The 13,376-nt window shown below is 47.9% G+C and overlaps 2 protein-coding genes across 2 annotated transcripts in view; one reads left to right on the forward strand and one right to left on the reverse strand.

The window, feature by feature from the left end:
- LOC149363513 (uncharacterized) overlaps positions 1 to 13,376 on the forward strand; it is a 42,672-nt gene that overhangs the window by 26,011 nt on the left and 3,285 nt on the right. Inside the window, exons 15-22 of the mRNA XM_089573510.1 lie at positions 5,017 to 5,142; positions 6,544 to 6,672; positions 6,756 to 6,881; positions 7,686 to 7,814; positions 8,790 to 8,918; positions 9,784 to 9,909; positions 12,332 to 12,472; positions 12,555 to 12,603. Coding sequence (XP_089429636.1) covers positions 5,017 to 5,142; positions 6,544 to 6,672; positions 6,756 to 6,881; positions 7,686 to 7,814; positions 8,790 to 8,918; positions 9,784 to 9,909; positions 12,332 to 12,472; positions 12,555 to 12,592 — 944 coding nt within the window. The 3' untranslated portion in view covers positions 12,593 to 12,603. The remainder of the gene's footprint in view (positions 1 to 5,016; positions 5,143 to 6,543; positions 6,673 to 6,755; positions 6,882 to 7,685; positions 7,815 to 8,789; positions 8,919 to 9,783; positions 9,910 to 12,331; positions 12,473 to 12,554; positions 12,604 to 13,376) is intronic.
- Positions 9,751 to 13,376, reverse strand: part of LOC149363514 (cation-dependent mannose-6-phosphate receptor-like) — a 42,249-nt gene continuing 38,623 nt past the window's right edge. Inside the window, exon 7 of the mRNA XM_089573514.1 lies at positions 9,751 to 9,898. Within this exon, the coding sequence (XP_089429640.1) occupies positions 9,856 to 9,898 (43 nt within the window). The 3' untranslated portion in view covers positions 9,751 to 9,855. The remainder of the gene's footprint in view (positions 9,899 to 13,376) is intronic.

Consider the following 13,376-nt stretch of genomic DNA (forward strand, 5'->3'; position numbering starts at 1 on the left):
CATGCGCTCGAGCACTGACGTTTGTGTTCAGGTGTCCCTCAACCGACTCGTATCTTGGAGTCCATATTAGTGTGCCGTTCCCAAGGCTCTTCTTTGATATTTGACATGTGATAGTTGAGTTTTTGCCCTTGTTCTACCTTCTGCACGCTTCTTGTAAATCAGTCGCTATTTGTTGCATCGAGTTTTCTGTTTCCGTGGTTATGGCAAGGGGTACTGCCATCTCCTCTGCCTCGAGACTGCTACAGGCTCTGACCGATGCACCGTTGATTTCTCTATCGGTAGTGGACTATGTCCCCGGGGATGTCTCGTATAGTTCCTTCTTCCACTGCATCGCCCGAGTAAAGCGTACTCAGTAGATATCTGCCGGCCGGAGTATGACTGAGCCTTTGTCTTTTAACGGCTATATGTGTCTCAGCATGTTCGCTACCCGTACTGCTAAGCCTAATTGGAGTAGCTTGTCCGTCGACGCGTTTGGAGAGTGCGGCTGCGTTCGCAAGTGCCACGTTTGAAAGCGCTTCTATCGCGGCGCACGAGAAATAGTCACGTGGAATGTTTCATATTCCGCGGGTTTTCTTTTAAACGCAGGGAAGAATAATCTAAATCAAATGTAAAAGCAAAAATTTCCTTCCTTTGTCACATTAAAAAAAATGGAGGTCTAATCCTTGTTGCGCTTGGATCACCCCCCACTGCAGAAATGCATCCGTGCTGTTCATTGTTTTGATCTTGTGCCAAGATAAGGAAGGTTATCACTACAGGAACCTTTTTGCACCGTTTTCTTCACGTCACTTGTAATCACCCACATAGCAGCAGCGATGTTGCGTATACCACGTGTCTACTTAGATTATTCGCCTCGGTGTCGGCGTTCGGCGAAATCATTTGTTTTTAATTTAATTTACTTTCTAATAGGGAAACACGCTCAAGTTGAGGTCAATCTGGCGGATGCAACGAATGAGGATTCCAGCGTTGGTACATGCATGCTTAGACATTTTCTGTTCGCGACAGCGGCAAATCAAACACACACAAAAAAGTGTCACATACAGAGATGATGATGATGACGATGAAAACATTTTAATTAAACCTAAAATTAATGGTCGGTCTCCCTATTCCGGGGGTCCACTGGATCGTGCAGCCTTTCCGGTCAGCTCCTGCTGAACTTTCGGGTCTGAGCTGGGTAGCATTTCCTCCCACCGCTCCATCGTCGGTTCCTTCATCCTTTCTACTTATGTGTTGTTTTGGCAGGCCCATAACATGTGGTACTGGTCGACCTCTATCCAACAGTGCGCGCGTTTTGGCTCATAGTCTTCTGGGTAGATTGCGTGAAGTTTTTTTTGGGCTTGAATATGTGTTTGTACTCTTATCAGTGTTGTTACCCAATCCTTTTCTAGTTCTTCATCCGGTGTCTCGCATTCCCTTCTGCCTCGCCCATAGGTGGTTGGTTAGTAACAACTTTATTAGACCCACTTCAGCGGATCAGGTGAAGGAGGGCGAAGGGGGACGGGGTGAGAAGGACTGCGACGGGCCCTCGGACTGCTCTAGATGACCGGACACTGTTGGGCCGCGGCGACCTTCAAGGTCCAGCCCACGATGCGAATCTGTAGTTCTGCTTGTGAGCTGCGCAGTAGAGCACTGCACGGGCCTGAATTTGAGGCCCGAGCCCGGCCCGGGCCCGCGACCTGAAGCCCGAGCCCGGCCCAGGCTAAATTATCGCTCTAGTGAGCCCGGCCCGGCCCGGGAATCCCGGAGTGGAGCCCAGCCCGAGCCCGGCCCGGCCCGTTTCACACTAAAGGCCGATTCACACGACGGTCCGTTCGCCCGCGGCCCGCGCAATACGTGTTCAATGCGTCAGCACTTTGAGGGGCGCGCTGTCGGCCGCCATCCATCGATCCATCCATCCAGCGCGCCTCTCAATGTGCTGACGCATTGAACACGTAGTGCGCGGGCCGCGGGCAAACGGACCGTCGTGTGAATCGGCCTTAACTGAGCAAGTAGACTGCTACTACACCGATAAGGAACTGGCCGACAAAGGTTCTCAAACCGCAGTTTGGCTTAAAGAAAGTTGGTTCTTTTTAACCCAGAAGGAAGTGATGAAGAGTAGTTCTCGCCAGGCCCGTCTTTTGGAGACTGATAACGTGTAGGTGGGCAAAGATAAACTCGGAAGTTTCGAAAGTCAAATAAAAAGGGCGCATACACGCGTATTTGTCTACTCTGCGTTCCCCCATGATTGTAATCAGTTATATTATGCCGCCTGCGAAGTATAAATATTAAATCTGCCTAGCAAGCAGTAGGATGACATTTTTTTTTTTACTGAATGCGATCTCACAGGTTGAGCTCATAGCCGAACTGGTCACCTTTCAGCAGAAACGAAAAGCTAAAAGGCTTGAGTATTTCATGGTATGTGCTTGAAGACCATAAGCGTCCTAAACTTCCCCAATGCATTTCTAATAGTGTATAGGTATGTTTTGGGAACGCGAATGATCAATGGCCAATTAAGGCCCGTTGAATTTTACTCTTACTGCACCGCGGCGTGGAAATAAGGAAATAAATAAGTCAATGAATAAAGCTTAGTCTTTTTCTCAGCGTGTACTATAACTGATAGCTCATCCGTGTCGCTGCTTCAATGCCACAGTTCTGCACTTCACTCTGCAATATTGAATGAAAAGTCCGACACCAGCCGTTTCTGTACAGACCGAAGCCTGGCTCGGGCCCGCAGCTTTAAGCCCGAGTCCGGCCCGGGCCCGCAACTTCAGGCCCGGGCCCGGCCCAGGCCCGGCAAAATAAATCATGTCCCGGCCCGGGCTTTCGGGCTGGCCCGAGCCCATGCAGTGCACTACTGCGCAGTGCAGCCTTCCATTGCTCCTGTGATTCCATCCCTTGCAAAGGATGTTTCGGTTTGTTTGGGCAACTTTGATAGGTGTGTTTAAAATCCGCTCTGGTGCTTGGGCATATGCGACAGGCTGGATATTTTCCCCTCTATAAATGAGGGAGAGAAGGAAAGCGGATGGCGTGGTGGCGGTTTGTAATCGACGCCATACCTCTTTACTCAGTTTTGGTCAGGGAAGGGTGAGGAGAGGGGTAGATTTGGCGGGAGTTTCTATAATGCATAGTGATGTCGTAATAGGTGAGGAGGCGGTCCCTCGCACTTCAAAACGAGGGCAGCCCGTCCACTGCCCGGTTGACGAGAGCTAGAGCTTGCTCGTGGGTGGCCGTGTTGCCCTGGTGTCCGCAGTGCGCTGGAACCCAGACGAGGGTGATGTTGCGATTGCGAGGGGAAGCAGATTGGAGGATGTTAGCGGCCGAGGAGGGGATTTTTCGTTTTGAAAAATTGCAGATGGCTGTCTTTGAATCGGAGCAAATGAATTCTGTGGAGAAGTGGGTAATCGCAAAGACTATTGCCGTCTCTCCCGCTTCGATGGACTGGGTCGAGTTCCGAATCGTGGTACGGGCATTTACGAGCACTGTCCGCCACTGCAACAGCGAATGAGGACTGCTGAGGATATTCGGTGGTGTCCGCATTGACGGCAGGGGTGGATTGGGGGTAGAGCTTGCGAAGGGCCTTAGCTCTGGTAATGCGTCGCTCGTGATTGTACTCCGGGTAAGGGGTGTTCGGGAGTGGCGGGATGTAAATATTTGCGCTGGTGGTTTCGGGAGGGGAATACAGAACAGTGATTTGACCAGGTGAGTTTGTAGTCGATTTAAGAGTCCGCATGTGGTATCCTGAGCACTCCTGCCTGAGCAGCCTGATCACTTTTGTCACACACAGAGAACAACTACAGAGAGAGCTACAGCACAGAGAGCTACAGCACGTACGAATTTCGCCCCAATTGGAGGCTAACTACTGCATCAGCAAGTGCTCCTTTGCAAAAGCTTCTACTTCTTTTGTCACATTCCAACACAGCCAACGTGCTGTGTGGGAATGTCTTGCCAATCAAGATTTTAAATATAATATGCTGTCCACAGTAATGCGTACACAGGAGGAAGCGTAAGAGTATGTAGCGAAAGCTGCAGCCTCCTGTGAAGGCAGATCAATATAGGGTGCGAAACGGGCCCAATAATGAGCTTAGTCGGAAAGCCATATAATATCCTGTTGCCACCTCTACGTACTTTGACCTGCAATTTCATCTTCGTGAGTTGCCAAAGGTGATGTGTTTCATTCAGAAATAGAGGGTTAAGCTTAGCGCAGGAGGAAAAATTTTACTGAATCAAAATAAGTTGCTTGAGCTTATGGGTGCATGAGCTTATGGGTGGGGCCCCCATTCCTGTGCTCCACTGGCTTGAGCTGTCCTGCGGACCTGTTGTATGAGGGCCCGTTAATCCTCCAGGTTATCGCTGGTCAGCAGCGCCTCCCATCGCTCAAAAGACGTGTTTTGCGTCTTTAGATTGTTTGGTTTGACCCCACATCCCCACGAAATGTGGAAGAGTGTAAGGCAGGCCTGGCGCCAAGGACGTGTGTCGGCGCGTAATGTTGGGTGTATGAGATGTAGTCTGTGGAGGATTGGGAAAGCGTCCGTCTGTATGTACTGCCAAGAGATGGCGTCTGAGGTGTCTAATTTCTTATAAAACTAAATTTAGAAAAGCGAACCAAAAACTACCGCAGCGAAAACAGCATTCGCGGCTCACGTTCTCAACCTTCACCCATGCCATCGTGTATGTGCCTACCTGTTTTCGACGGAAGGCAATATCTTGTCGCAGCACACAATCCACTCTGTTAACGACGACAGCGTTGCTCGTTATTAATGCGATAGCATTAGAAGCTTTAAGGGGCCAAAATGCGCCGTCGGTTACAGTTCATTGGCTGGATGAAAGTGACGTCACCAGGCCTGAGCATTTCCATTGGCTACGGGAAGTGACATCACCAGACTACCGGTCGAATGACGTCACCAGACCGGAAGTGGCACCACTTCCTGTAAAAGCATCGATATCTGCTAATTCTATCGCATTGCCAACACATGTTGTTATTAAATGCCCCTGCGAATTTTTTTTTCTTTGGAGTCCTGACATTTCCGTTTCCTTTTGCAGCTTGTCCGAGCGGCACTTACGGTTCGGGGTGCAAGCGGAAATGCCGGTGCGCACACGGCTATTGCGACAGAGCATCTGGAAAGTGCGACTGTTTCGCGGGCTACACGGGGAGCATCTGCGACCAAGGTTGGTGCACGACGAAGCCTATAGCTACTTGAAATTAACGCTCACCGCCAGTTCACTTATATACTGGGTGTTTCAGAAAACATCCAGAGTAATTAATATTTTAGACAAAAAGACTTTCGAGGTGATAGTTTCTTCGGCGTAGTGTAGACTCAGGAGTGGCGGACGTCATAAAGCAGACGAGACGTGTTAATCAGTAAGCAGGTTAACTGAAATCGGTTAATCGTTAAAACTTCAGATGCCTCATTGAATACAGAAATTTTAAGTTGCCGTTAATGATAACTCTAATCACTTGTTAAATATCGAAAAATACTTTATCTTCGGTGTTGTGGCGCAAGGACTGTCTACATCGAGTGAAATGGAAACCTGGGGGCCGAAGGGGGCGCACAGCCACGACCACGGGTACACGTACTAGTAGGTGTATGTAAGTACGTGTCATTTGCGCTTTTTTGTAGCACGTGTGGTAAGAGTGCGGGAGTAGCCCAGGTGCCAGAAACACAAGTTTAAAGCCCAGCGTCTGCTGCCGTCCCACAATGCAACCAGGAAGGCGATAAGCAGCCTCGGAAGGGTGACGAAAGTTCACGCTGTCCGTACTGTCTTCACAAGTCGAAAACATCGTCTAAGTCCATCTTGCAACACTACCTAAATTTTCGCCGAAACACCCAGTATATCATACGCACATTTTAAGTCTCGTCAAAGGCGTGCGAGAGAAATTCTCGCAAATTTAAGTACCACTTGCCATTCTAACTTAATTATTATATTGCTTCATGGAACAGGGCTAAAGTGAGTGTTTTTACGATTAGCCCATTTCTGTTACAGTCTGAGTATCGTTCACATAATAGGTATAGGCAGTTATTGGGTGATTATTTTAGATGAACCAAAGCTGTTTAAACCATGAAGCCTGTCACCCCTCAGCTTTTTATTCGTTCGCATGGTTTTACATCACCATGATATATTTTATAACTAGTGTGATTTGTCTAGCCTACAGTATATGTATCCGCCATTTTTTTAATGGGAAGCTATACTAGGCTTTGACAAACACTGTAAGTCATCCCCTTAAATTGATTAGATAATTCTGCATTTTCGCGAAGCACGCGTCAGTAGATATCTGTGCGTTAAATTCACGCGCTTCAGGCATCCTTGCATTTCGCTAGCTCCCTGTTTGAAGACACCACAGAGCCAAAAATTGCCTCGTCTCTGCAAAACAAGACTCGTCATTTTGTGGCGCCCTTTTAATCACGGTTTCTGTTTATCACTTGTTTTCAACCACCACAGTATACAGTTTTGTTGTTTAGGTTGTTTTTTTTGTTTTTTTTGGCAAGCACTCTTGCCCGCATTATCAGATTGTTTCATTTCTCCCCATATGTAGTAAAAGGTTCACCTTACCATCCCTACCTTTTACAGTGTGTCCGAATGGTACTTTCGGAAGCTACTGTTTGAACTCCTGCAACTGCAAGAACGGGGGCGTTTGCGACTCGACCGACGGGAAGTGTCGGTGTCCCCCAGGGGTCACCGGAGAGCAGTGCGAAAAAGGCACGTCTTACTATGTCAACCGCGACTCTTCTCAACTTCCCATGCTATAAATCTACGTGTTGACGCGACTCGGTGCCTTACAGAGTGCCCACCCGGTACTTATGGCGTCAGCTGCTCTTCTAACTGCTCCTGTGTTCACGGACGCTGCGACCCGAAAACAGGGGCATGTTCTTGCACCGCTGGCTTTTACGGAACGAGGTGCGACAAGGGTGAGCGTCTATTGCACGCCGTTTCGCTGCTACTAAATACCATAAGCATGCACACATCCTAATGCTGGCTCTCAGTCACAGGGGCACAGAGAATTAAGTTTGGGAATACTTAGAGGTGATTAAGTGCCTCACAAAGTCTTCACACAAGTATCCGCAATACTGAACGACCGAATCTACACTTTGTTGGATAAAACTGCCACGTAGAGAAGACAGTATATATAGTTCAGCGTATCCCTAACACTCGAGATTGGCTACTTTCGCTCGAATAGCTGCTGCAATAAGACTGTCGAAAGAGAGAGAGAGACTCTGTAATGAAATACAGAGAATTTAGCCGGCGTTTAAAAATTGCTGGCATGCTACTCTGCGTAGGGAGGGGAATTTGGGAGATAAAGACAGAAGGAGAGCAGTGTCGTAGAGGTTAAAAAAAAAAACGAAGATAAAATGCGGCCATGAAATGGGTACTAAGGATGCAATGACGAGTATTGATGTAACCTATGGAATGATGGAGTGCATAGTCCGACAAATGGGCTGACGAAGTTCACTGCATGAAGAATGCATGAAGGTAACGTGCAAGTGAATTTAAAGCTTATCGAGATGTCCAATGTCTTTTAAATATGTAAATAGAAAGTTCATTGCAAGTCTCTGTTGCCTAAGGCAGGCTAAGGCCCTAGATTTGCACCTGCACTTCCTTTCTCCCGAGCATATCGCTTGACCATACGAGTGAGTGGATGCACGCACGACAGTTCCAGGTGCAATCAGAATTTGAAGTATCGGCTCACTGCTGTCGTCCAACGCTTCTCCCAGCCTGCTCTCCAGGCCACTACGGACCGGGGTGCTCGCTGGAGTGCGAGTGCCGAAACAACGCGTCCTGCGACTCGGTGACCGGGGCCTGCAGGTGCAAACCGGGCTTCTTGGGACCGACATGCTCTAAAGGTAAGGCGGTTGATTATTCGCGATGGGCGAGCTTTTGAAACCACGATTTTGTCCTAACCGCGCGTTCGCAAATGAGTCAAGCGAAATTTCAGTAGGGATGAGGAGCCGTTTCAATTCGCGCGTTCGCAAATGAGTCAAGCGAAATTTCAGTAGGGATGAGGAGCCGTTTCAATTCGCATATTCTTACTGTCTTTATTAGCCACGGCTTAAAGTTATAAAGTGGAGTGAACAGCAAACGCGTGCCATAAAAATCGAAAGGTGGTTTATTACTAACCCTTTTTATAAGTTAAATCATTAAATAGACTGAGGGCGCGCTGGAGATGAACACAGTGATAACATTCCACCTCCTTTTGTACGACAGTTCTAGGTCAGTGTTATAAGTGTTGAAGTGCGAGTTATTTGCAGAGGTGGTGTTGACTACACACGCAATCACAATCACGCACGCACACACACACACGCGCACGCATGCACACACACACGCACACACACACACACGCACTCACACACGCGCGCGCACACACACACACGCGCATGCACACACACACACACACATACACACACACACACACACACATACACACACACACACACACACACTCTAAAGCATATGAAATTCACGCATTTTCCTTTTGTTCTAAATAGCTTTTCTTTGGGCGGATCATGTCCCTGAGAAAGATATCTTTAGGTTTAGTGTAAACGTAACAGACCTCGTCCTTTCATGCAAGCTTACTGTTCCTTTTCACACTGGAGCTGCCTGTATAAGTAGAATGACACTCGAGGGTCTATGCTGCATATACTGCAAGCTGGTTTCGCCTACTAATTTAGGTGCGCTTTAGGAAGAAAACTTTACAGGCGACTCAAGCGTTTGAGGTCAGTGGCTTTTCTCCCTCGCTGTCTCCCTCTGTCTTTAATTTATTTTTTAAATTTTGTAGATCGTGGCTAAAGAGTCTATTTTCTCTCTTTATGGCCTCACAGGATGCCCGAAAAACACGTTTGGAGAATACTGCGCTAAGAACTGTCAGTGCCAGAACGGTGGCTATTGCGATGCAAAAACTGGACACTGCACCTGCGCTGATGGCTTCACTGGAAACTTCTGTGAAGAAGGTTCGTATGGCGCAGACATATATATATATATATAAAAATGCTACAAAGAATAGACGCATGCTTGAAGAATCCTCTTTGTCATACTGGGGATCTGACCTCGGTAGGTGCAGGCTTCGATCCCCAGTGTGGCCGGGTACCTACCGGTTCCCAACCGGTACAAGCTTTCCCCTGGTCTGATCCTCGTCTTTTCCGGGGCTAAATGCTAAGAAAAATGCGTCTTCCACCCCACCTTGTATGGACGAAAAACAGCTTGTGCCATGACGCTCCTTGGCAAAAGATGCCCATGGACCATTAAAATACGTAATCATCATCATTAGCGTCGTTGTCGCACTTTGGCGCTTGTTAGTCGTACACGTGCACTGCAAATCGGAGCTTATCGTAAATATAGTAGATTGTACGTGAAGAGTGAAACGCACCAATTTTTTCGCATTACAGTAGTGTGGGCTCAAAACTTAAGCGTGACAAGGCGCACTCACAGCGCATTAGCGCGCTCGTGACTCTTTTCTCGCTACGCACAAAAAACGCCATTCTGTTTAATGCTCCTTGTTTTTTCTTCAGTTGCACATTGGTTCTCAGGGGAAGAGTGAATTTCGGTAAAATTCCTAGTGTTGCTGATTTATTTACAAAGCTCGAGACTAATGAACAATCAAATTTAACTTTATTAAGCAGCCTGCTCAAAACCATGTTTAGTTGCTTGACAAAAGACGGCAAGTTTTTCTTACCGTCTCTTAAGAAAAAACTGGAGCGTGTTTTCTTGTCATTCGTGTCTCAGCATTGTGTGCACGCGTCTTTGACCTTTATTTTGTCCACGTGCATAGTGCATACGGTTGCATTAAGAATGGACGGGCTGCTTTGAATGTTTCAGTATGCGGCGAGGGCCGGTACGGAAAGAACTGCGCACTCCCGTGCTCGTGCGGTGACCATGGCTGTGATCCCGTCAGAGGAAAATGCCGGTGTCCCCCTGGGCGCTTTGGTCCTCACTGCGAGAAAGGCAAGTGCCCGGCGCATGGTTAAGCGTTCAATCGACTGCGGTAACTAAGCACCTGTACTAGTTTCAACGCGCAACAAACTTTTGTCGCAAGAGAGCTGTGTGTACGAGATTCTCGTTGGCTAAGTATGATGCCCGTTGTGGTTGCAAAAACCAGCGCTTGTTTACCCCTTACTTCATTACGAGCGCCTTTAACGTTTCCGTGATGAAAGTCAACTGCATATAGTTGCCTTCCCGTCTTCCCTGAATGCACGGCTGCAGAATTTGTGTATCGGGGCTCCCGCAGCTAGGTGCATTGACGATACTTGTAATGGAAGTAACTGCTGCAGCGCTCCATGACTTTGTGCTGTTTTCCGTCCAAACGAGCTAGAAGCTGAAATGACTGCTCGTATTATGCAGGACGTCTTGCGTAATGCAAGACAAAGGTGTAAAAAGTACTGGCGCATATATTTTGGCGAAAGGAAACCATGACAGCGGTTCTCAATTACATGCCGAGGGCATTCCGTATGGGACAGCATGACTGACGGGGACTCCGGGGTACGGCTCGGGTGGCTCACGACACCATGCAGCGTCGGTGCAAAGGGGCCCCAAATAGCGCTCAAAGGCTGCGCGGACGTATAAAACGTATTTGCAGACTCCCATCAGAATACCATGGGTCTAGGGCAAGCAGTAGTAGTTTTATTCCTGCTGATATAGGAGTATTTTAGCGTTTGGGGAGCAAAAACTATATTGGTGAAAACAAATGATTAAACTCTTAAATCGCTGGAGAGACATGAAGTGTCGAGTGGAAATTTATAGGAACTGCAAATGCAAAAACTGCACAAAAAAAATGGCAGTGGCTTAGCTCTGGTTAAGCCTGGATATACAAGCGAAAACCTGCAGTTATGCTTTGTTTGACGTCATGGCTGTCGCAGTTCGCGCGCAATGCACTGGGAGCACCACGATACCGGTGTAGGCAAGCGCATTATATAGCCCTCCTTGCGCATGCGTAGTAACTGTGGTAAACACGCGGCTGCAACGAAAGGTCAAATGGTGGCGAGGAGGCGAGCGCGCAGTAGTAGCGGCGGTGAGGAGGCGGCGCACATGCGCAGTAGCGTGCGGTTGCGCCGAAAGGTCAGGCGGCGGCTGTGGCCACCTGCGCCGCGCGTGACGTCACTCGGTTTCGCGCATGCGCAGGTGTGGCAAACTTGGCTCCGACGGCTCATGCGAAGCGCGGCTGTGGTGCGGGTAGTGAAGCTCTTCGCTTCAAAAAATTCACAGTGGTGCGTATGCCACGTGCTCCTTTCGCAGCGAGCGCCTGAGTGGGTGTGACGAGCGGACAGAGGACACGTGACAGGCGCGTCGACGAGTGACGCGCGCTTGTAGGGGGGACTAGCAATCTTTCTGGTCGTGCGGTTTCAGTTTTGACCGTGTGCGGCCCCAAAACTGCTTGGGCTGCGGCGGCCACAAAAATTAATGGTAGTTTCGAAATTATAAAAACTGTTATGGATATCAGTTGCGGTGGGCAACAGTCCTAAGGTTTTATGGGGGTTTAACATCCCAAAGCGACTCAGGCTATGAAGGACGCCGTAGTGAAGGTCTCCGGAAATTTCGACCACCTGGGGTTCTTTAACGTGCACTGGCATCGCACAGTACATGGGCCTCTAGAAGTTCGCCTCCATCGAAATTCGACCACCGCGGCCGGGGTCGAGCCCACGTGTTTCGGGTCAGCAACCGAGCGCCATAACCACTGAGCCACCGCGGCCCAATAAATAAGGAGCCTAACATTAATAGTGAAAAGTTAACTATTCAATATTAGTTAACCAGCCTGCTCATTTTCATGTTTCAGCTCTATTTTGATGCACTACACCACTGACAATGCTATGCCAAAAAGCACGCTCTTCTAAATCAGAGCCCATTTTAAAAAATTCTGACTCCCTCCCAACTTTTCAGCAGTCCTGTCCACTGATAAAACAGCATATAGAAGCATAAGCTCCTACATTCAGAATGTGATCAGCTCAGAGCTAGACCCGTTAATGCAAATTCCATTGATATATAAAGAAGAAAAGACGGGCTGCTCCGGTCTTGCACGTTTTCTCTCCATGGAAAGCGCCCATCTGGAATTTCGGCTAGCCTTTGTGGGCCACGCTTACAGTAGCTTGATCCACAACTGTGCAGTGTTTGTTTTATTTTAAGTAGCTAGTTTTCACTTAGTATGTCCTCATGCAGATTAACTGCACAGCTAAGCTGTTCGCCTGTCGTGCTACTGACAGTGCAGACTTAATTGCAGCTCTGCTCGCACGCTCAGCGTGCCGCGCTTGAACAGAGACCGTACTGCTGGTCTAATGTAATGCATGGGGCTTCGTGTGTGCAGCATAGTTTCAGCACAAGGTCCCAAAGTCAAATGTTGTTCTCTCCCCCCCCCCCCCCCCCCTTTTTTTTTCAGTTTGCTCCGATATGTTTTACGGTCCGGGTTGCAATCTATTGTGCAAATGCCCTCGAGGTTCAAAATGTAACCCAACAACAGGACAGTGCAGTTGTCCTTTTGGACTTTTCGGCCCACTGTGCACAGAAAACGATAAGGAAGGTGAGCGCTTTGACACTTTGTTGAAACACGACTATGCTGTTGGCTCTATACGAGTACTAACAGCATGGTACTTTTTGTTTAGATGGCCTGCCTGAAGAACCAATGAGAAGTTTTACATGAGAGACGAGAAGGTATAAACACACAGCCTGTTCATTAAAGGGTAACTGCAGCACTTTTTTCAGAATTTTGCGATATTCAAGGATTCAAATCTATATAGGCTGTAGGTAAAGCATGCCAAGTGTTTTTGCACTAACATTTAAAATAGTGACGTAATCGATTATTGAATTTTGCGCTTCTCCTCAACGCATCGGAGAAGTGCAGGAAAATTCAGCGTGACGTCACGGAAGGTATGATTTCAAACTATTGCTGTCGTCAGCCACACCCTGCCCTGACTCGTTAGACGCTGCCAAACAACTCTCAGCAGGGTTTGCCTTCAGTGGCGTTGGTTTTTTTTTTCCTTCAAAGCAGGCGTTTGCGCGTTGGAAATGTACATATACCTTCGATGACGTCACCATGCGCCCCCCACTTGGCGTTGTGCGCTGAGGAGAAGCTTGAAGGGCATCCGTATTTTAATCGGCGATTACTTCACTATTTCAAGCGCTAGCCCAAAAAGACTTCGCATGTTTTACCTGCAAGTTTCACACATTCGACCCTCTTAAGCTCGTTGATTTCCAAAACCTATGCAGTTTCCCTTTAACTATTTGTCATTTCAGCATGAAGAAATTCATGGAGCAAAGCAGATAATTTATTCACTAAGTTTTTGAGGCAAGCACGAAAGTTAAGCAATGTGAAAAAAAAGTATTTATATGTAATAGTGGCATTTAAATTATTTCAAATTAAAAAATTCAGCTTGTTATCGAGTAATCCAGATGCTTTGGTGGTTATACATGTGCAGCTTGCTTCT

This window comes from Amblyomma mixtum, chromosome 2, assembly GCF_055824585.1.
Source record: "Amblyomma mixtum isolate Tamu chromosome 2, ASM5582458v1, whole genome shotgun sequence".
Taxonomy (NCBI): domain Eukaryota; kingdom Metazoa; phylum Arthropoda; class Arachnida; order Ixodida; family Ixodidae; genus Amblyomma; species Amblyomma mixtum.